Genomic DNA, 23,784 nt, shown 5'->3' with positions numbered 1-23,784 from the left:
GTACTAACAAATTTTTAAAATATTTTTTTTTATATGCACGAGGAGTACCACATAAGGTACGTAGGGTATCCTCCCTCTTACCAAAATAACATTTATAAGCTATGAATAGATTTAAACAACTCAATGAACAAGTTTATATAGAATATGTGAATTATTCATGAATGATTTTACAAAGCTTATACATTTCTAAAACTTTATCAAACTTATAAATAAGTAAAATTCAAAATATATACTCACTAATCAACCAAAACAACATTAAAAATATATTTAAAAAATCAAATAGCAAATTTAAATTAAAAGGTAAATAACCAAACTCAAACTAAAAAACAAAAAAGACCAAGTAAATTTGAATAACAGTTTCATCAACATAGTTAACTAATTTTAGTCGTAGTTTGGTTTACCTGATTAGACTTGAATATTGATCATCTTTACCATGTAAAATTATAAAGATATATTTAAAAGGATGTATGTGAGATATTTTTTTTTATAGTTTGGGTAAAAATAAAAAATATCTCATTTTTTTTACTAAATCATCAATTCACTTTTATTTTTTATTCAAAGGACATCCACTCTTTGTTCAACCATATATAATTACTCAACTGTCATCCCCAAGGGCATAGCACAATTGGAGACACATTGTTTCGTGGTCGAGAAATCCAGAGTTTGATCCTCGGGGTGTCATTGTCTGGGGTTAGCATCTCGACCATGCGCTTTCAACTATATACATGTATTTACTTTCTTCCATATCCGTGGGACCGACTCTAGGGGGCCCGTTGATATGACGATTCCATATTTTTTATATATAATTACTCTATTCTTCAGTACTATTCAATATTGTTATCTCTCACTTAATTTTTTTAAATGGTAGTTGCTATAATATGAATATTATGTGAGCAAATTAAATTTATGTTGTAGCATTCGTAATTACTACAACAATCGTAGTACTTCAGTAGTAACGACTAAAATGTGAATATTAGATGAGCAGGTCGAATATAGCAGCTACAATACTGGTGGAATGTGAATCTCTATTAACATTGAATAAATTAAATATGTATTATAGTAGTTATAAAATTATAATTACTATAATATGTGTAATAATTATAAAATCATAATTATTATATTACAAGAGATAAAAAAATATTAAAATAGTATTAGAGAACAGTTGAATAATTATACAAATTGTAGGATGAATTATCATTTTAATAAAAAATCAAAATAAAACGCCTTAGGAAAAAACATCATTTTGACTCTTGCCCTTATAGTTTTAGGATTTTAAAAATTCTGTGCAATATCTATTTGTTTAATTTTCAAAATTATTAAAAAATGTCATTTTTTTTTCCTAAAGAGTCCTCAAAGATTTGAAATCTCTAACACACGGATCTAATCGAGCTAAAAAGATTATAATTTTCGAAATTTCAAATATTATTAGATTACTCTTTTTTTTCCCTAATCAAGCAAAATTTAAATCGGTGTGGAACAGAACAAAATCGACATCCTCGATCGAATTAAATTGGCAAGGAATAAAAGAAAATTCATCCCCCCTTCTTCTCGGCTCCTGCTTACCGTCGCCTCGCCTCGCCTCGCCTCGCCTCCTGCTCTTCGGTAGGGAGCAGCAAGCAGAGCGAGCGGGCGCTGCCCATCTCCGCCGCCAGCAGTCCTACTCGTCTCCACTGCGTCGCGCTGGCGGCCGTTTTCCAGATCGGCCGAACCGTCGTCGAGTCCTTCCCAGCCTAGTGCTTCTTTCCTGCTGCCGGGTTAGTTTTTTTACCCCGCCACCTTTCTTGATGCCAAAGATCGTACTTTTGTACTGTCTCTTGATGGTTTTTATTTAAGGGATTTTTGTTGCAATATGTTTCTGAACTGATATTGCGTTCCTTGGCCTCGTCGAACACTAGCTAAAGTAGATGGCGGATTTAGAGTCCAGGGATCGGTATTATTTCAGTATTATAAGAGCTATGTAACCTCGCTGCTCCAAAACGGTACAGCGACGATGTGGTCGATTGTCGTAGTTTAGGGTTTAATTCATAACCAGAAAACCGTAGTAGGAATTTTACTGAAGCAGTATGAGACAAGATACAGAAAACGTGTGATGAAAATGGAGAAAAATGAAATATTGTTAGGACATGGAGGTGGAAGGAAGTAAGGGGGAGTATGGGAGATTCTTTTTTCAAAGTTGTACTTTGATACATGAATCACAGGAAGTGCGTGTGCACTTTTTGCACCATCATTGCTAAAAGAAGTGCTCAAATTTTCATTGAATGTGATGGTTACTCATTTAAGAAGCTAGAAGTATTAGGTGACAGAAGTTTTTTTTTTTTTTTTTTTGCATTTTGCTCTCACAAAAATGAAACAAATTGTGTAGCTATGTCAAGAATGAATAAATTGTTAAGATTTCTTGAGTATAGATCAAGACATTGAGAATGCCTGAGTTACCCAATTTTGATGGCACATTCATGTACTGGAATAGAAGGGGGAGCTTTGGTGCAATGGTAAAATTGTTGCCATGTGACAGTTCAAGTCACGGAAATAGTCTCTTGCAATGCAGGGTAAGATTGCATACAATAGACTCAATGTGGTCCAACCCTTCCCCAGAACTCTACATTGGTGTGCACCGAGGTGCCCTTTTTTATTCATGTACTGGAATAGGAAATAGATGTTGGTTCCATAAAAGTTGCTTTAAGTTTTGTTCATATATGTAGAATTGAGAAGCAGTTTGAGAGCTAATTAATATTTTTGGAGTTAAATGCCTACCTTTTTTTTTTTTTTAATTTCCTAAAGAGCTAATGCGCCAACAAAATGACCTTGGTTGCATAGATGATTTCAAGTACATGTCTCTGCTTTATTGATAGAGAAAGTCACATGCTCTGTAAGTATACCACACTAATGGATATTTGATTTTGAGGAACAAATGTTATGGGAATTTATAATAAGTCACGATCAACTGATCTTTCATAGATCGAATGGATAATTCGTGTCGTTTATAATTCTCTTAATATGCTTCGTACACATTTGCTGTTTTTATACTTACATATTGGTTTGTTATAAGCTTTCTTTTTTGCTAGAATGAAGGAATTTACATGGTACTTGAGTTAATTGGTATGACATCCTGGTTAACTTTTGAACCTCTGTGTCAGAAATCTCTTGCTTCAGTGAGCAGCTATATATAGAGAGAGACATGACTGATGCTTTCAACAACCAGATATTAGTTGAGAAGCTCTCGAAGCTCAATAATTCACAACAAAGTATTCAAAGTATCCTTTGTTTCAAATTATTAGTGTCTATCTTATCTATTCATTCAGATATTGGATTTGAACAATTAAAGTTCAAATGCTAGGAAATTCTAAGCAAAATCATGGCATGGCAACAAGTTTTTTTTTTTTTTTTTTACATTAAGGTTCATGACATACTGCTCTTTTGGTAATAAATATAAGTGAATTATGTTTTCTACTGTATTTATCAATATTCATCTGTTTAACACCATTGTGTTTCCCAAGCATTGGAGTTATCAGTATTGATATTAAACTTTTCAACACAATAACTATGGTGGTTTATATAACTCAATTTCTCATCTAGAGAGTTTCTCTTCTATGTCTTCGTCATTTAGGCCAGCACTGCATTAATAGTTTTGAAGTTGGTGCTTGGTTTGTTCTCAGAAATTTTTGTTCTTTGTGAGAGATTGCCTTAACCTAAATGATGAATAATTGCCAAGTTGGTCATTGATAATTCTTTTAAGCTAGGAGCAAATGCCATAACTTTGCTAATGTTTGGTGTTTTTGAATAGTTACTAACATGGTACACATCAGAGCCTACTTGACAGATATGGTAATTAAGTCATATTTTATTGGGTTCTCCAAAGGGTAGATAAATTTGATAGTTCTTGTCTACTCAACAATCCTTAGCCCTTTGCAAGCATGCTCAGGGTTGAATACTCTAGATTTAAGCTTTGACTAGTAAGAGATTAGTAATCGTAGGAGCTGAGCATATGGTGTAGTTACACGCATTATTATGTTAGAAAAATAAGTTGCCAGTGTACTTTAGAGCAGATATATTAAGCTTGTGCATGAAGCAGTAAAGATTTATCATAGTATATGCAGACTTGGCTAATCAGGTGGTAAGAACTCTGATGAGAATGAAATAAAGAACATTAACCTATTAATTCATTAATTTAGTCTACTAGAGACAGATATTAAGTTTGTTTCGTATACACAAGGAATCAACCGTCATCATTGTATTAGTTTTAGTTGTTGACGTAGCAAACCCATGCTAACATGGGAGAAATTTGCAGTAGACTTTGCCAACTAGTTCAAACCTGCACAAAACCTCTTTGGTCCAATTCCATATGCAAAATAATGAGTTGCTTAGTTTCAAGCATATTATGGAGGTCAATTTATACACAACTAAAGTCAATATCTCAATATGCTACCAAGATATTAGATAACTATGTTCCATGGATACGGGTACGGGTATCGTATCGAATACGATACAGATACGGCAATACAACAAATTTTGAAAATATAAGATACGATACGACTAAGATACAACAATCATTAGTGTGTGTGTGTATTGAAAATTAAATATTATAGAGATGGAAAGCCATATTTCATCAATCATAATATCTCAAGTACGAAATATAAAACACCAAATCTATCTTAAGCAAGTAAAAAGAAATCAAACATCCATTGCAAAATAGCTGAAATAAGAAAACATAAAGTCAATAGATGAAAGATGATCAAAATCGAGAATGAGTGGCAACTGGTACAGTGGCATGTAAGATCATGAAAGATATCAAAACTGAGACTTTTAGATACTGTTCATCAAAAATTGAAAGACAAAAAGAAGAAAAAGGATATTGAAAGATTAGGGCTTATATTCAAATTTCTAAACCAAATCTTTTTAATAAAATGATTAGGGTTTAAGCACTTTAGATGAGTGAAGCAGAAATCAGAAATAATAATTTAGGGCTTACATGGTGGGCCGTGGCAGTGGCAGAAGAAAGGGAGGCGGACGACGTCAAAGAGGCGATGAGAGGCGAACAAAAAAAGATTAGGTTTAGGGTTTAAAAGCTCACAACCCAATTCATTTTTATTAATTATTTTCCAATTAGTCTGGGAACATTTCAAGTTTTTCCAATTAACCCCTAAAAATTTTACATATTTTCAATTTTGCCCAAACGTATCTGGAAAAACATATCCTAGCCGTATCCTTGCCATGTCCTTGCCGTGTCCAAAATGTCAAAAAAGTCCACGACATGTTTTTGGCCGTATCCGATAAGCGTATTTGCATATTGTATCTGTATATGTGTTCGATACTTCAAAAAAAAATTTTCCGGTAAGGACGCGGCAAAGACACAGCATATATGCTCTGATCTTTGACATGACAAAGACACGTATATTTTTAAATATTTAGATTACATTTTTGATTTTTAATTTTTAATTAATATATTTTATTAAAAGTAAATATTATAAAATGATTATTTATAAAAAATAGTAAAAAAAATTCAACCGCCTAGGCATTAGGCGGTCACTGACCGCCCATAACCGCCTACTACCGTTTAAAACACTACTCTTATCTATAGGTAGCAAATATTGGACTAAACTTGTTGGTGACGACACAATACAAAATGAAGCATATAGATGATTTGGAAAATGACAAGGAGTTATAACTAAATTATTTATCAAATAGATTAAAATTTAAAAATTTATCTTCTTCAATATGAATTGATTTTTTAAAACTTTTATTATTGTTATATCAACCCACAGTTATATGACAATTATGAACACTAATACAAATTGCAACACCTTTCATTGTATAAGAGTGATAAGCTATCTATCTTTGCTTTGATAATTGAATCTAACGACTCTAAAGACATGGTCCAAGTCTAGAGTGGCTTAGGTGAAATGGTGTTGTTTTATCCATGTCTTTTTGCTAGACTTGCATAAATATTGGTTTCACTTGCCTCAAGGGCATCCTACATCATAGTATGCAAAATTGATTGATTTTGAGTTGGATTGAAATCTACCGTTGTCAATTATGTTTTTTTTCCAAGATTAGTTGAGTTGGATAAAAATCTACCATTGTCAAAACTTTTTTTTTTTTTCAATTTCTCAAGCATTAGAAGGAACAATTAAATACCCTTGGTTCTATTAGGGCTCACTGAATTTCATGGGAGCTAGATGAGTTGACCAAACTCTTGAAAAAATAGAGTTCGCTTGTTTGTTATCATGCAAGTGATGAATGAGGCAACCAATTACAATCATCTCTAATAATGCTATCACTAGCTGCTAAAGACCGATAAGAATCATCTCCCAACCATGAGATTTGGGTATGCCATCATGTCTCTCATGCCAAAATTGCCTCAGTTGCTTCAACTAATGCTGGTACAATTGCCTATTGTTATCACCCACCTATATAGAATAGGACAATATTATAAGGAACAAAGAAAAATGGGTGTTGAAAGTCCCTGTTCAGATCTTATTTTTTTTATCAGGTATCCAATTCTTGTAGCCCGGCTAATGCTGGGGTGGACAGCTAATGCTGGGGTGGACAGCCCGGTCCCACATACTGGCACCAAGTAAATCCGGGAAGTGCAGATGGGTCCTGGCGGGCGGCCCAACATCACAAGGGGTTCGAGCACCGTGGCCGTTTAATATGCCCAATGTGAGAATCAAAACTATAGTGGCTCATTTATAAACTCTATAATTTTAGTTGAATTGATTCTATTGAAATCAAGTCAACATTTAAAATCTCAAGCTGTGAGTGTGAGTTTCAATCTTTGATTAGAAAGAACAGTGTGATTTTGGTATTGTGTTATGCCACTTATAATTGTAATGGTTAATATTTGAGCCAATATATTAAGTTGATTGGTTTAACAATAATTGATCATACAATTAATTGAATAGTGTTAATAAATTAATTTTCCTCAATGAGTTCCATATGATACCAAAATAGGAGTTACGCACACAAGACGGAAGGTTTTGGAAATTGATAAGTTAAAAGCACACTGGAAAACAACACACTAGAAAATACATTGATCCCTCAAGTAAGGTTCGAGTGAACGCTCCATGCCCTTGCAAGAGGCTAAGCTTCCTCTCTTATAGCAAACGCCGGGTGCTCTGTGGGCCCCATCGTCACGTTTGTTGATAAGAAGATAGGAAGGAATCACATCTACTTTTCTAAAGTAGTACATTATTGATTACACTCCTCTATTATAGAGTTACATCTGTCACATCTACTTTTCTAAAATTAATGCATTATTGACACGCGAATCTTTCTTTTGGGTCCATCACGCTGCTGCCTTTAGATTTTGAAGTTGCTCATCCTTGTCACGCAATCTTGGAGAAGATATGCAGCATGTGATAGTTGTTTGTCGCATTGCTCTACCGCAGGATACCAGTCGTTCCACCAGTTATCCTTCCCTCGACATTTATTACATTCCTGTTTCTTAAGGGAATGGATAAGTCTGAGTTGCTGTAAGACATTGATGGCTCGGGCGGCTGTCCTTTGTTCAATATTGTGTAATTCTTCTGAGATCTGGTGGAATTCGTCAAGTGGGATTGGTTTTCCATGCCTTGTGTCAAGCGTGTACTGGTATTATTCAGCGAAACTAAGAGGGTTTGCATCATCTTGTTCAATAGCTCCTGAGCATGAGGATGTGGCTGGCTCTTGACTTTTTTGATGGCTGGTGCTAATAAGGCTAGTTGGCATAAATGCTGCTTCGGCCATTTTGAAAATATTAACACAGAAATTAAACGAGATAAAGAGCCAGCTACCTGATTATTTTTCCCGTCTATATGCTCGAATTGTATTGTTGGTTCGACTCTAGTAATATAATCCGTAAAAGAGATCCATCGTACTCTAGAAGGTTTATGATTTGCCGTCTTTCTAAAAAAACTAATAATTGCTTGGCAATCTGTTCTGATAAGAAGCTCGGTTTTATCCATGGTATTTATGACTGCATAGATCTTTGCATCAATTGTTGATTTGGGTGGATTAAATTTGCCGTTGGAATAAGCACATATTTTTTCTGAAGAAATGGGTTCAAACTTTCTTTTCTTCCATTTACAAATGCCTCCCCATCCGTCCATGCATCCGTCTACTTCTAAAATTATATAACACTTGGGTGGGGGTAGCTCAAGATCATGCAACTATTTTACTATGGTCTTGATCTGATGAATTAGATCCCAATCCTGCTGGTTTAATCTCTTCTCTCCATTAAGGGATGTTTTAGCATATAAGGGCCCAAGTAATTTTCCCAGATTCGGGATATAATTTCTTGCATAGTTTAATAGCCCTAGCCAGGATCTCATTCCTTTGGTTGTTTTCAGCTCATTATCATTAAAATCAACGATTTTTGTAATCACATGGGGCTGAAGCTTGATTCTACAGTTTCCAATAATAGCTTCTAAAAATTCAATTTCAGGTACCGCAATTTTCATTTTTGTGGGACTCAGAATTAACCCATTCTTTTGGCATATCCCAAAACATATCCATTCAATAGAATCAGGATGCATAGCAACCTGATGAAAGCCACTTTTCAAATCGAATTTAGAGAAAATACAACTATTACCGACCTTTTTAAGTATGGTGTTGATGCCTGGTAGATTATATTGGTCTTTATGTGTGATGTCATTTAGACGTTTGTAATTGAACACCAATCTTTCCTTTCCTTTCTTTTCCACCTTTGTAATAGGGTCAATAGTAGTTCCAGAATTTACAATAATTGTTGTTGTTCGATGTCGGCTTTTACTGGGTCGAATGATACCAAGATCTAATAAGGCCTTAATGTGCTTTGTGAAAGCTTCCTTTTGAGTGGGGGTCAAGTGCTTTAGAGGTCTGTCTTCAATAATAAACTCCTGATTCTTGATATCCAACTGGCATAAAATCTGATTTTTCTGCCAATGTTGTAGGGGATTTTCCCCAATTATACCTTGATCCTTTACTTTTTGCAAGAGAGGCCTAAATTTTGCTCAAAGGATAAGTTTCTTTTTCCGACTAATATATGAACCATCTCCTTTATTTGAATGTATTCTTCTTTTTCTAACTCCAGTTCTTCAATAGCTGTATTCACAGAGGGTAAAGTATTGATAGTTGTTAGATTCTTGTAAAAGGTTAACGTGTTTCCTTCAATCCTTAGTCCTCCATGCATAGCTCTTATGAAGTTACATTCAATGATGAATTGAATATTGTCTCCCAAAGTCATAGGAAAACTATAGGTGTAGGGGATTCTAAAAATATTATCACCAATCATCATACGACCATTCTTTAACTTCATCTTTCTTTGTTTCACGAAACATGTATTTTGTTCTAATGATTCTACTAACCTTGAACCGGACCTCGGCGCAACTTAGCACACAATACCTGATATATTGCACTTGAATCTTGGAATCCTGGAATATCAATTCAACTAATAGGTTATACAATATGTTACTAACTGGACTTGACTGAAGTACTAACTAACATATGAGCGGCCTCCTTCTTCCTCCTCAAATCTTGGAAATCTTGTAATTCCCACGTTCAATGCTCAAACTAGGACTTAAATACTACTTCTCGCACCTTCTTCTATTTCTTCTTCACACCATATAATAATTAGGATTGAATGGTGTAGCAGGAGTAACTGGTACCTCCTTATTAAAGTAGTAGGGTCCATTCGAAACCGTAAGGAAACAGGAATGTATCACCTGACGCCCGGGCCGGTACATATGAGATTGAGGAGCAAATATCCTTTCATTGTTCTTCCTTGATGAAAGGCGCAGATTGCAGTTAGCGAATTTGTTGCCTATATCCTACATCTTCTAAGCATATATATGAATTTATTCGGAAGAGGTTCGCCGACACAGTATAGCTCCTTCGGATAAGCTGAAACATCACTGAGCCTCCTTCTTGTCCGATAGTATATCACAATCGGAAGGTCTAGTTGTTCAAAAATTGCAACATTTCTTTTTCATTAGAGCGGGTCTACGATGCCCTTCTTGTCCGCATAAGATAATGCATTTTTGTATTAATGCTTTTTTCTCACTCAATTCTTGTATGAGCTATGGGGTTACTTTTATAGGTTTTGTTTTGCATCCCATTTTCTTAGCTCCACCACATGTATAGATCAGGAAATGGATCTTTTAATGACCTTTAAATGCAAGATCTTTACATGTTCCGGAGTTATGGGCGAAGATGATTCTTGGAATACTCCCACCAAGACTAGGATGCTTTCAAGGTCTCCGGCATTGCAAGCACGCATCGGCACGCCGTGACATCTTCTTTCAAGCTTAGGCTGTAACCTCGTTATAATATACTAGATTATATTTTTACATTGTCGCAAGATAACTTCTCAAGATCTCTCAGAGCGAGTTACGTATTTCAATTGACCCAGGATCTTCCTGAGAATACCCTTCTCATTTGAGATAATATATTCTAAGTTCCTTCTGCCCGATAGTTATAAGGGCATCATTATAAGTCATCCGCCATTGTATCCGGTTATCTTCTCAATTTCTCCTAAAGAGAATAAACTCTACCTTTTCCTTTGTGTTTGAAAATGATTGTGATAAAGTTCTTTGTAATAGACTCCCATCTAGAGTCATCCATCAGAATCGAAGAGATTTCACCGTACGAACTGAAGGACGAAGGTCGCTGTCGTCCATTATTCATTCCTCCTCAAAGGTCAAGCGTGCTCTCAAGGTGGGAGGGTTTCTTGTATTATTTGCTGGGATAACCGAGGTCCCATTCTTGTTGTCGTGTAAATATGAGGATATCACAAGATCGGTAGAGTAGATTTGTTCGACGATGGTTGGTGTTACTTCTTCTACCAATCTTCTTAGACAGGGATACTCCATTTCAACATTGCCAGCGATTAATTCTTCACATTTTGATGGGATTAATTCCACAAATTGTTCTTGTTTCCCACCACCTTCGCTTGCAAAAGGGTTGGTCCATTCATCAGAGGAAGGATAGGTATCCCATTGCGGTTGCTGTTGGGTAGTAATTGTGGATAAGTATTGTATATAGTCCAGATAAGAATGCTCAAATTCCTCATAATCAAGAGTAGGGTCCATGGACCGTGGTACAGAGGCCCCTGGGCTTGTATCCACTGCATGGTCTTGCTCAAAATTATTTTGGATTGAGTTATTCTGAACAAGGATTGCTGCTGATTCCCTTGGTAACAGGAGGGAAAATACGTCTTGCTGATTCCATAGGGAATTTCATCTTAGTTATATAGAACTCAAGACATATTTTCCCTCCTGTTACCAAGGGAATCAGCAACAGTCCTTGTTCAGAATAACTCAATCCAAAATAATTTTGAGCAAGACCATGCAGTGGATACAAGCCCAGGGGCCTCTGTACCACGGTCCATGGACTCTACTCTTGATTATGAGGAATTTGAGCATTCTTATCTGGACTATATACAATACTTATCCACAATTACTACCCAACAGCAGCCGCAATGGGATACCTATCCTTCCTCTGATGAATGGACCAACCCTTTTGCAAGCGAAGGTGGTGGGAAGCAAGAACAATTTGTGGAATTAACACGCGACCGAACAAATCTACTTTACCAATTGTTGATATCCCCATATCGCTGACACATGGGACCTCCAGTTATCCTCAAACAGATAACACAACAAGAAACCCTCCCACCTTTCAACGATTTACGAGCAGAACCACCAAAACAAAATTTAATGCATTATTCGTAATTCCTGAGCAGATAAATCTATTTGATGATGCTTTCTCTAGATGAGAGTCTATTACAAAGAACTGTGGCATCACAATCATTTTCAGACACAAAGGAAAAGGTAGAGTTTATTGAAAATCTTTTAGGAGAAATTGAGAAGATAACCTTGATATAATGGCGGATGACTTATACAGCAGAGTATGATGCCCTTATAACTATCAACGAAGGCAGAGAAGGAACTCAGAATATATTATCTCAAATGAGAAGGGTATTCTCTGTAGAAGATCCTACCCAAGGGTCAACTGAAATACAGAACTCTGCTTACAGAGATCTTGAGAAGTTATCTTGCGACAATGTAAAAAATATAATCCAGTATATTAATGACTATATGAGGTTAGCAGCTAAGACTGGAAGACTGTATGCAGTACCAGAATTGTCGAAAAAATTTTGGCTCAAAATGCCAGGAGACCTTGGAAATAGAATTAAGGCAGCTTTTGAAGCAAAGCATCCTAGTCTTACAGTGGGAGTATTCCCAAGAATCATCTTCGCCCATAAATTCCTGGAACAAGAATGTAAAGATGCTGCATTTAAAAGGTCATTAAAAGATCTGTCATTCTGTAGTCAGATTCCTATCCCTGGCTATTATCAGAAGTCTGGAGCTAAGAAAATGGGGATGCGGCAAACAAAAACCTATAAAAGTAAACCCCATAGCTCTCATACAAGAATTGAAAAGAGAAAGCATTTACTACGAAATAAAAAAATGCAAATGTTACTTATGCGGACAAGAAGGGCATTTCGCCAGAGACTGCCCTAATGAAAAAAGAAATGTTGCAATTTTTGAACAACTAGACCTTCCAGAAGATTGTGATATACTATCAGTACAAGAGGGGAGGCTCAGAGTGATGCAATTTTCAGCTTATCTGAAGGAGAAGACAGCCTATATGAGGTACGACAGTCTCTTCAAACTCTCCAAATAAATTCTATATATATGCTTGGCTAGAAGATGGAGGATATAGGCAAACAAATTCGGCTAACGGAAGGGCAATCTAACTGCCTTCATCAATGGAAGAACAATGAAAGGATATTTGCTCCTCAATCTCATATGTGTACCTGCTGCAAACGAGCAACTGTGCAAAGGGCGCGAATACACTGCCCAGATTATTTCCTTACGGTTTACAATCTCTGCGGACCCTACTACTTTAATAAGGAGGTATCAGTTACTCCTGCTCCTGCTACACATTCAATCCTAACAATCTAATACACGAACAACGTAATTATATTATATGGTGTGAAGAATAAATGAAAAGGCTGCAAGAAGAAGTCAAGTATTTTAAGTTCTAGTTTGAAGCATTGCAACTGGAAAAAGAATTACAAAAGGATTTCCAAGATTTGGAGGAGGAAGACGAGGAGGCCGCTCATATGTTAATAGAAGAAGTGGTAGCTTCAAATCCAAGTCCAAGGTTAGTAAAAAACATGCTGTATAACCTATCGGTTGAAATGAATATTCCAGGGATTCCAAGATTCAAGTTGAAAGTAATATTGGACACAGGGGCTACCACCTGCTGTGTTGATCAAAGGTCAGTTCCCAAAGAATCATTAGAACAATATACATTTATTGTAAATTTCAGTGGGGTAAATTCTCAACAAACAGCAAAGATGAAGTTAAAGAATGGTCGTATGATGATTGGTGATAATATTTTTAGAATCCCCTACACCTATAGTTTTCCTATGACTTTGGGAGACAATATTCAATTCATCATTGGATGTAACTTCATAAGAGCTATGCATGGAGGACCAAGGATTGAAGGAAACACGGTAACCTTTTATAAGAATCTAACAACTATCAATACTTTACCCTCTGTGAATACAGCTATTGAAGAACTGGAGTTAGAAGAAGAAGAATACATTCAAATAAAGGAGATGGTTCATATATCAGTCGGAAAAAGAAACCTATCCTTTGAGCAAAAGTTTAGGCCTCTCTTGCAAAAACTAAAGGATCAGGGTATAATTAGGGAAAATCCCCTACAACATTGGCAAAAAAATTAGATTTTATGCCAGTTGGATATCAAGAATCATGAGTTTATTATTGAAGACAGTTCTCTAAAGCACTTGACCCCCACTCAGAAGGAATCTTTCGTAAAGCATGTTAAGGCCTTATTAGATCTTGGTATCATTCGACCCAGTAAAAGCCGACATCGAACAACAACAATTATTGTAAATTCAGGAACTATTATTGACCCTATTACAAAGGAGGAAAGGAAAGGAAAGATTAGTGTTCAATTACAAACGTCTAAATGACATCACACATAAAGACCAATATAGTCTACCAGGCATCAACACCATACTTAAAAAGGTCAGTAATAGTTGTATTTTCTCTAAATTCGATTTGAAAAGTGGCTTTCATCAGGTTGCTATGCATTTTGATTTTATTGAATGGACTGCATTCTGGTTCCCGACGGCCTATATGAATGGCTGGTTATGCCATTTTGTCTCAAAAATGCACCTGCAATTTTCCAAAGGAAAATTGACTTATGTTTTAAGGGAACGGAAGATTTTATTGCAGTATATATAGATGACATTTTGGTATTCTCTCCGGATGAGAAAAACCATGAGCAGCACCTCCAAAAGATGTTAAGTATATGCTAGAAGAATGGGTTAATTCTGAATCCCACAAAAATGAAAATTGCGGTACCTGAAATTGAATTTTTAGAAGCTATTATTGGAAACTGTAGAATCAAGCTTCAGCCCCATGTGATTACAAAAATCGCTGATTTTAATGATGAGCTGAAAACAACCAAGGGAATGAGATCCTGGCTAGGGTTATTAAACTATGCAAGAAATTATATCCCGAATCTGGGAAAATTACTTGGGCCCTTATATGCTAAAACATCCCCTAATGGAGAGAAGAGATTAAACCAGCAGGATTGGGATCTAATTCATCAGATCAAGACCAGAGTAAAACAGTTGCATGATCTTGAGCTACCCCCACCCAAGTGTTATATAATTTTAGAAGTAGACGGATGCATGGACGGATGGGGAGGCATTTGTAAATGGAAGAAAAGAAAATTTGATCCCATTTCTTCAGAAAAAATATGTGCTTATTCCAACGGCAAATTTAATCCACCCAAATCAACAATTGATGCAAAGATCTATGCAATCATGAATACCATGGAAGCCTTAAAAATCTATTTCTTGGATAAAACCGAGCTTCTTATCAGAACAGATTGCCAGGCAATTATTAGTTTTTTTGGAAAGACGGCAAATCATAAACCTTCTAGAGTACGATGGATCTCTTTTACGGATTATATTACTGGAGCCGGACCAACAATACAATTCGAGCATATAGACGGGAAAATAATCAGGTAGCTGACTCTTTATCTCGTTTAATTTCTGTGTTAATATTTTCAGAATGATCGGAGCAGCATTTAGGCCAACTAGCCTTATTAGCACTAGCCATCAAAGAAGTCAGGAGCCAGCCACATCCTCATGCTCAGGAGCTATTGAACAAGATGATGCAAACCCTCTTAGTTTCGCTGAACAATACCAGTACACGCTTGACACAAGGCATGGGAAACCAGTCCCACTTGACGAATTCCACCAAATCTCAGAAGAATTACACAATATTGAACAAAGTACAGTCGCCCGAGCCATCAATGCCCAACAACTTAGACTTATCCATTCCCTTAAGAAACAGGAATGTAATAAATGTCGAGGGAAGGATAACTGGTGGAACGACTGGTATCCTGCGGTAGAGCAATGCGACAAACAACTATCACATGCTGCATATCTTCTCCAAGATTGCGTGACAAGGATGAGCAACTTCAAAATCTAAAGGCAGCATCGTGATGGTCCCAAAAGAAAGATTCGTGTGTCAATAATGCATTACTTTTAGAAAAGTAGATGTGACAGATGTAACTCTATAATAGAGGAGTGTAATCAATAATATACTACTTTAGAAAAGTAGATGTGATTCCTTCCTATCTTCTTATCAACAAACGTGACGATGGGACCCACCGAGCACCCGGCGTTTGCTATAAGAGAGGAAGCTTAGCCTCTTGCAAGGGCATCGAGCGTTCACTCGAACCTTACTTGAGGGATCAATGTATTTTCTAGTGTGCCTTTAACTTATCAATTTCCAAAACCTTCCGTCTTGTGTGCGCAACTCCTATTTTGGTATCAAGCAAAACCTTATTTCAACCAGATCAGTTAGTTATTTCGACTAATTCAAATTCATTTTGTTTGAGTATAACCATATTACATAATTTTATTTAATACATAATTTAGTTATTATGATTTATAATTAAATTAAATCTAATTTAATCAATAATTTTTAATCATATTTTATCTGATTTAATAAATTTAATTTAAACTAGTTATTGCATAAACTACTTAAAGCATAACTTCATCTTTTGATAAATATAATTATTATAATATAAGGTATAATTTATATATGACATAATTTATGTATATTATGAATAAGAAATAATATATGATATTTATGTAGCATATTACATAAATTATATAGTTAACCTATAAAACTTACATAATTATATAAACATATAATTTTTATATATTAGATAAATTAATATAGAGGGATAATTAATGCAGAAAGGATTTATAATTAAATACAATGATTAATTAGTCTAGTAACTAATTACACAGTATTATAAAAATTAATAAATACTGTACACTAAATTAAATAGTAATAAATCAATTAATACTCTATCATACAATATTATAAAGACTAATACTGTAATTGTATAATATACACACACACAGTTTTATCAAAAAAAAAAAAAAAGGAAAAAAAAGTGACTAACTCCCTCCTAGTTCGTGAGTCACAACTCCTCTCTGAGATGTTGCCCCTTCACTGATTGCGGTGGTCAAAATTTTGGCAAGTCTCGTGACTTAACAAAATCTCCTTCAACGAGCTTACCTCATTCTTCTTTTGATGAGTAATATCCAAAACTAGCAGAAAGCCTATTTCTCAAGTTGCCCAGGGTAATATCCAGCAATCTGCAAGGTTTTTATAAATATGCATGCATAGTCTCCACCATGGAGTCGTAAAAAAGATCCAAAATTGTGGTTATGGTAGTTTACTTTCATGTGATTTTAACAATATTTATAAGAGACATATTAGTCACTGAGGGGCTTGAGATTTATTTGTCAAAAAAAAAAAAAGAACCTATGTAATAATATTTCAGCTTTCACAAACTCAATAAGGACCATTATCTTTCTTTTGATGGTTGCTCGTCTATCTCTATGAATAACTTGGCAGCTTTCTGTCTTTTTATCCTGAAAAATGACATTTTCTTTTGGTATTCCCATGTCAAGTGTGTTCCTTTGTTTTCTTCTAATCTATTATCTTTATTAACAATTAAAAGCTGATTTAATTGAAATAGTTGTTACATACTTCATATTTTTCCCTATTCAATCCTGTTATAGTAAGTGCAGTATCTGTTGCTTCTTAACTGGGGATTAGCCTTGTCAAATTGGTGTGTCATTAACCGGAAGAAAGCAAAAAATATAGTTGAGACATGGGACATAGCTTTCAACAATTCTCCAAGAGAAAAAAGAGTGCCTTTTCTATACTTGGCCAATGACATCTTACAGAATAGTAGACGCCAAGGAAGTGAATTTGTGAATGAATTTTGGAAAGTACTTCCTGGATGTTTAAAGAATGTCTATGAGAATGGTGAAGATCACGGAAAGAAAGCGGTGAATCGATTAGTAAGTATTTTTAGTTTTTACATTAAATATTTGCGCGAACTTTTCTGGAACTATGTTTGGGTATCCCTCTTATTATTGCAAATAGATGTTCTAGATATTTTGTACACAACTAGTGACATACTTAGGCTATGATTGATATTGTTGGGTTTATAATTCTTGAACTTATTTTCTATGCTACAATTAAGGCAATCTCTTTTGGTGTGTTCTTAATGGTTACAAATAAATAAATCTAAGGTGAAACGTTGATTATTTGTGGAATTAACTCCAATATGATCATATTTGGTTCATGCCACTACAACCCATTTTCTTCTTTGCTGTAATGCTTAATTCTTCTCAACATGTTTCATCTCTGGACTTCAACTTGTAGTAGATCAAGCATCTGTGGGTGTTTAAAGTGATAATTTAGTACATAGGTAGTTGCAGAACGTAGTTTGTTTTTTCCTCTGAATATTTGCAACTATTGGTACATCCTAGACTGGATGTCTTCGTGTGGTTTCATGCGTTTTCTTGATCTTATATTCTGGTTTTATCTTCTTACGGATGTATTCATGTACCACTTGTCATTACTTGATATACCTATTTCTACATTTTCTCAATCTATGAGACTTATCTGGTCAGCATGCAATCTCAATCTATGACATTGTTTATCATCTCCAGACTATGATGAAAATTTTCATTTTTATGACCAACCCTTTCACAGTATGAAGGGTGTTTCTCCACTTAACAATCTCAGAAGTGATTTTGCCCCTGTTTTTTTAAAAATCATTTTATGTAACCCTGTTTCATTTCTCTTGTAGCTAGCTAATTATGTATGATCCTGTGAGAATTTTTCGCCTTTCTGTTCACGTGCAATTGTGTTCATCTGCTTGTGCACTTGAGTGCATAACCATCTGAATACATGTACCATATAAGGTTTTGATGAGTTTATTTTGTTGCATGGAGAATTCAAGCTTTATACAGAAAGCTGTTTGACGAAGATACAAAGAATTTATCCATTTCTGTTCCAGTGTATTTGAGGAAATGGCATACCAACAAAAATCTGAATAAGTTACAGAATAAAATTTCATGTAATGTGTAAAAGGGAAGGGATCCCTTGCAATAAAAGTGAAAAGAAGGCTATGGATTGGAGTATTTATTTGTGCCTTCAATCAGTACAAGTTGGTAGAGCAAGCATAACCTCTCATCATCGCTTTCAGCATCATGCCTTTTGAAGTTGATGATTTTACGTTGTTATTTTTAGATGCTTCTGACAACATGTTTACTATCTTATTCTATTTTGTGATTTTCTCTTTCTCAATTATGTAGGATCCCACCTCCTTTCTTGTATTATGGTTCACCATCTCTCACTACTGTCTCTCCCTATCCTTTCTAATGATGCGGGCTTCCATACCCTAAAAGATCTCTTTGTCCCATTAACAATTCAAAACTGTCTCTCTTCATTGTTTCATTCATACTTAGCATCTAATTCCCATCCAATTAATGACTTGGTTGAGCTTTGGATCACTAATTTAATCAACTAATTGGCCAGTCAACCCATTGTACTCAATGTCTATTTCAGAATATTTGAAGACATATATAATTTGTAATGTGTTTAGAAAATAAAAATACAGCTGGTTAATCAAGGTTTTGCTTCCAAAATTCTATTGTTTAATTGATTGATCTACTCAGGTTTAATAACCATCAAACTCAATTATTGTGACTATTTTGATTGGTCTCAACTTTCAATCATGCTGCTTGATGAGGAATCTCACGAGGAACTCACCACACAAAATCAATGTCTTCAAATTCTCGAAGTGGCAGGAGTCTGATTATGTTATTCTTAGTTCCTTAACAGTATGAATTTTCTATTGCCCCCAAAGTTTGTTTTAAGAGTCTGTGAAGGGTACACAAGATTGCATTCGCAGAATAAGTCCTATAATAATTTTCTTGCCTTTAATATTCTTAATTCAGAGATACTTTCATCACATCAAAAGATCATATAGGATCATCTTGCATGGCAAAAGAAGCAAGATGATTTCTTTGTGGCTGTCTCTTTGGTTTTCATCCTTCTCTGCTGAGAGTTTAATTGTAGTATATCAAGTTCTCCATTCATAGTGTTTCACAATGTTGTATTGGCTTTTAAGTGATGGGATTTTGCTCTGTCCAATGATCGATCAATTCTTAGTCATATGAAGCCACCTACCCAAATCATTACTGGCAGTATGACTATCATGTCTTCTCAACATGCTCCCCCTACCTTCAACCAATCCAATGTTTTTTTTTGCTGGATCTAGCTTAGAATTTGCTCATTCTGGTTTCTCTTGGTTAGATTGACCATCAATTTCTGTCAGTTAAGCTGTCATGATCTAATTGGGGCCAGTTCATTGAATTGTGAATTGTATATTTTGCTTTGCTTGATGTACCTGATCTTAGCTGATGCTAGAGCAGTATATAGCTAAACATGGCATACCTCTATGCCAAATTAAGAAATCATGAATGACTAGTGCAAGAATCGGGTCCAGTTGTAGTCAATTCATTGAATTGTGAATGACATATTTTGCCAGATGTACCTGATCTTAGCTGATGTTGGAGCATATATAACTAAGCATGGCATCCCTCTACTCAAAATTAACAAACCATGAATGCCTAGTGCAAGAGTCTGAAGGCAAGTAACGATAGAAGGTATATCATCAAGACATCACAATAATCTAACTAATTTTGTCCTTTAATAACCTATCACACTGATAATTAACACATGCAAGTAGTAAAACTGGGTGGAGTTGCAATCACTTCATATTTCATATTGATGTATGAAACTATAGATACATTTCTATGATACTTGAGATATGTACACTTCAGATGCAATTACACGGTAAATTAATGCCCCAAATCAGAGATATTTTGAAAGTTAAACCTTAGTTTATCTAGACTGACTACTATCTGTGTTTGATTTGATGTGTTAATGAATGCCCCCAAATCTGATACTTGTGATTGACGCTTGTCTGTGTTTGATTTGATGTGTCATCATCACTTGCCCAGTGTTGTTAAATGTAAATTTAGGGTGAAAATGCAAAAAAAAAAAAAGGTTTACTAATACTAGTAAGAGACTGGTAATATAATGCTCCAATTTGTTGGATAATTTGACATTTTTTTTGTATTGTTGCATTTTATCTGATGACTTAAGGTAGAGATTTGGGATGAAAGAAAAGTATTTGGCTCTCGTGGGCGAGGCCTAAAGGATGAGATCCTTGGTACTGTCCCTGCCCCTGTTTCAAACAATGGCAAGAGCAATTCAAATCCCATCAAATTAATTCGGAAAGATGCTGATTCAGTACGAGTAGTGAGTATACAATTTAACTTTGCCTGTTTTTTGTTTCCCCTTGACGGACTCGAGTATTTGACCATTTAAAGCAGATTGTTTAATATTCATTCCTTGTGGATTTTTATTGTCAGAAACTAGCTCTTGGTGAAATGCCTGAAAAGATAGTGACTGCATATCAGTCTGTGTTTGATGAATATTCCAACGAAGATACTGCTTTGAGTAAATGCAATGATGCTGCTCAAGTTCTGGAGAGGGTGGAAAAGAACATTGATATTGTAACTAAACAAGGTACTCCAGTTTTGCAATTTTGTTTGATAGTATGTTCATTGATATTCTCTTGATCCTCTTATGACGATGTTCTTGGTCAGGTGACCAACAAGGGCCGACATTTATAACTGATCTTCAGAATCAGGAAGCTGTACTTAAACAATGTATCGAACAACTAGAAACTGCAAAATCAACTAGAGCTACACTGGTTTATCAGCTGACAGAAGCTCTAAAAGAGCAGGTGTTACTTCTCATCCACCTAAGGTTCTAGGTGATAAAATTAGACTCTTCTTCTAATGCATTTTCACTTTCTACTGGAAATAAATATTTCAGGAATTTAAGCTGGATCTCATTAATGATAAGTTACAGGTAAGAAATATCTTTGAGGATTTTATAATTTTTCTGTTCAAGTAAATTTAATATCCAACATGCACTTTACATATCACTTTGTCACGTTCCAATACAAAATTCTGCAACTGTTGTGAGTGTATGTTATTCTTGGTATTTGGTTAATCACTACATCATTTGACTTAATTGTTCTGTTTTTCTATTCGAAACCTGCTAGTAGTCTGTTACCTGATGATTCTGGGATATATTCTTTGCAAGGATATCTACTACTATAAAGTGCTACTAGTTTGTATTTACGTATCGAATGTTGATGCTTATCCTGAATTTTTTTATCACTCTTTACGGGTGCACTTTCTTGCTGGATGAAGATACAAACTTTCTGATTGTATTTTTACTAGTGAATCGATTTTGTCATCGATCATTTGTAGATTGTTTCAATAACTTTTATATTGGAAGTCAGTTACTTGGCACTTTCACATTCCAGTTTCCTAGTCCCTTCAAAATTATAGTTGCCTCGAAACAACCACTTCCTAGTTTTGATAAGATCATGAGATAGTTAAATCAGAGATGAATTCTGACCTTTTTGATTGCTTCTGACATAAATTTATTATATTTATGTGAATTCTTCTCGAGTTAGTAAGTGTTTCTTTTTGCCATCTCATTTCCAGATTGCCCATTCCCTCAGTGAACATGCCGGTAGCATGCGGCGGCAACGACTACTCTTGGCTGCGGGGGAAAGCGGTTTTGACCCTACCTCTAGCTTACCAATGTCCAATCCTCAACTTCCACCACCACACTCTGTAACTTCATTCGCTGGCAGCGTAAGCAGTGCAGAAGATGATCACAAGAAAGCTGCAGCTGCAGTTGCTGCAAAGCTGGCTGCATCATCATCATCGGCGCAGGTTCTATCTTCTATCCTGTCGTCTTTGGCTGCAGAGGAAGCTGCTTCAATGGGCAACAGCCTGAATTCCCAAGTCCTCTCTGATGGCCAAGCTGCTTTCCCTTTGGAGAAGAAACCCCGGCTCGAGAAGCTGATTTCCACACCCGATATGGGCATACATTCCTACTTTAGCCAGGCGCAGCCGCAACAGCATCAGTCAATTCCATTTGCATCCCAGAGCATTCAGGCACCTCCAACTTTTACACCGCCACTGCCGCCTCTCCCTCCACTGCCACCACCATCACTGCAGCAATGTGCACAAACAAACGGGGTAACAAACATGGGACCTTTTCCATTTCCAGGCAGTTCAGTGCTGCCTCCACCGCTATCCCACGCATCACTGGGGTTCACAAGACCTATTATCCCACCTGTACCTCCGCCGCCACCACCACCACAGCAGCACCAGCAATCAACCTCGATGGGCTTCTACCAATCTCCAGGGGTTGGGTTCTATGGTCAGCCACAGACAGCTCCAACTGCCCAACCGCAGTGAAGCCATTATCACACTTTTGAGTGTTGCATATGCCTTGCAGTCTTCACTCCAGTTCTGCTATGTATACTATCAATAGTAGCTTCATTAACGTATCACAGATTGATAAATTAGGCCACGTCGATCGCGGCAAGGTTGGATCAGGCGGCACTGGATTATCAGTAAACCTTCTATAATCATCCAATGCCGAAACATTAACCCATAAGTCTGATATGGAGAAACCCATTTGACAATGGGAAATTTACTGAGTTTGTTGTAACCCTAACCAATCTATACAGATTGTGTAGATTTATATTTTTTTAATATTTTTTTTTTTGTTTTTCAGTATTGTAATGGATGATGACCCACCTACTGCTGGGGAGCAGAATTGACGACAAGTTTTCCCGTAGTTGTTCTTTTGCTTGAGGATGCTAATTGTCTAGCCTAAATTAGCTCATTAAATCAATCTATATAATTGTCATACTAAAAGTATAAAAAAAAGCTCACAATGGAATTTGCATCAAACTTGTTTACATTCAAAATGTCAAGGGTTTTATAAAGATCGCAACTTCACCAGTCCAGCTCAAGCACCGTCTCCTCTCCTCTGCTCGACGCATTGCTATTCAAATGAGAATATATTAACTTGTGTATACTAAATGAGCACCAAGATGTCAAATGGGTCAGATCGTCCGTCAAAAATCGATCGTTTGGAGAGGCAGATCGTTCTATCAAAAAATAATTATCATATGACAGACAGGATGGATTGGTCCGCCATTCTACCCGATTGAAAAATCTCCAACCTAATTTAAGAGGTTAAAATAAAATATTAAAAATTTGAAATTTAGATTACGGATTAGGCCAGTTAAAACTACAAACGCATTGAGTTTTCATTTTAGTTTTAAATTTTAGAAGAAAAAAATTCTCAATCTGCTTGCAACCTAGGCTCGTGCTGATCGATGCGAGACCTGTCTGAATCCATATTAAAATAAATTAATAAAATTTTAATTTAATCAATTTAAATTATCTGACGGAAGGGATTAATTCAACTAACCTAATCTAGATGGACGGCT

General features: G+C 35.7%; 1 protein-coding gene across 2 annotated transcripts; it reads left to right on the top strand.

The window, feature by feature from the left end:
* Positions 1-1,495: 1,495 nt before the first annotated feature.
* Positions 1,496-23,123, top strand: LOC122030482 (regulation of nuclear pre-mRNA domain-containing protein 1B-like). 2 transcript variants are annotated; one of them, XM_042589703.1, is made up of 8 exons: positions 1,496-1,754; positions 3,135-3,251; positions 17,142-17,389; positions 20,553-20,708; positions 20,822-20,978; positions 21,059-21,198; positions 21,291-21,326; positions 21,974-23,123. In XM_042589703.1, exons 2-8 carry the CDS (start codon positions 3,176-3,178, stop codon positions 22,736-22,738), a joined length of 1,578 nt encoding a protein of 525 aa, XP_042445637.1. In that variant the 5' UTR covers positions 1,496-1,754; positions 3,135-3,175; the 3' UTR covers positions 22,739-23,123. The 2 variants fall into 2 exon arrangements, with proteins under 2 accessions (XP_042445637.1, XP_042445644.1); XM_042589710.1 differs by lacking the exon at positions 21,291-21,326.
* The last annotated feature ends 661 nt before the right edge of the window (positions 23,124-23,784 follow it).

This window comes from Zingiber officinale, chromosome 1A, assembly GCF_018446385.1.
Source record: "Zingiber officinale cultivar Zhangliang chromosome 1A, Zo_v1.1, whole genome shotgun sequence".
Classification (NCBI taxonomy): Eukaryota; Viridiplantae; Streptophyta; class Magnoliopsida; order Zingiberales; family Zingiberaceae; genus Zingiber; species Zingiber officinale.
Note: the sequence above shows the minus strand (reverse complement) of the source record. Positions and strands in the feature narration are given on the sequence as shown.

What these genes read in the sequence shown, in the direction of transcription:
- LOC122030482 (XM_042589703.1), top strand. Translation starts at nt 3,176, where the DNA reads ATGACTGATGCTTTCAACAACCAGATATTAGTTGAGAAGCTCTCGAAG. An exon ending in AGAAAGCGGTGAATCGATTA is followed by an intron (nt 17,390 to 20,552) that starts GTAAGTATTTTT and finishes TGATGACTTAAG; the next exon opens with GTAGAGATTTGGGATGAAAG. An exon ending in TCATTAATGATAAGTTACAG is followed by an intron (nt 21,327 to 21,973) that starts GTAAGAAATATC and finishes TCTCATTTCCAG; the next exon opens with ATTGCCCATTCCCTCAGTGA.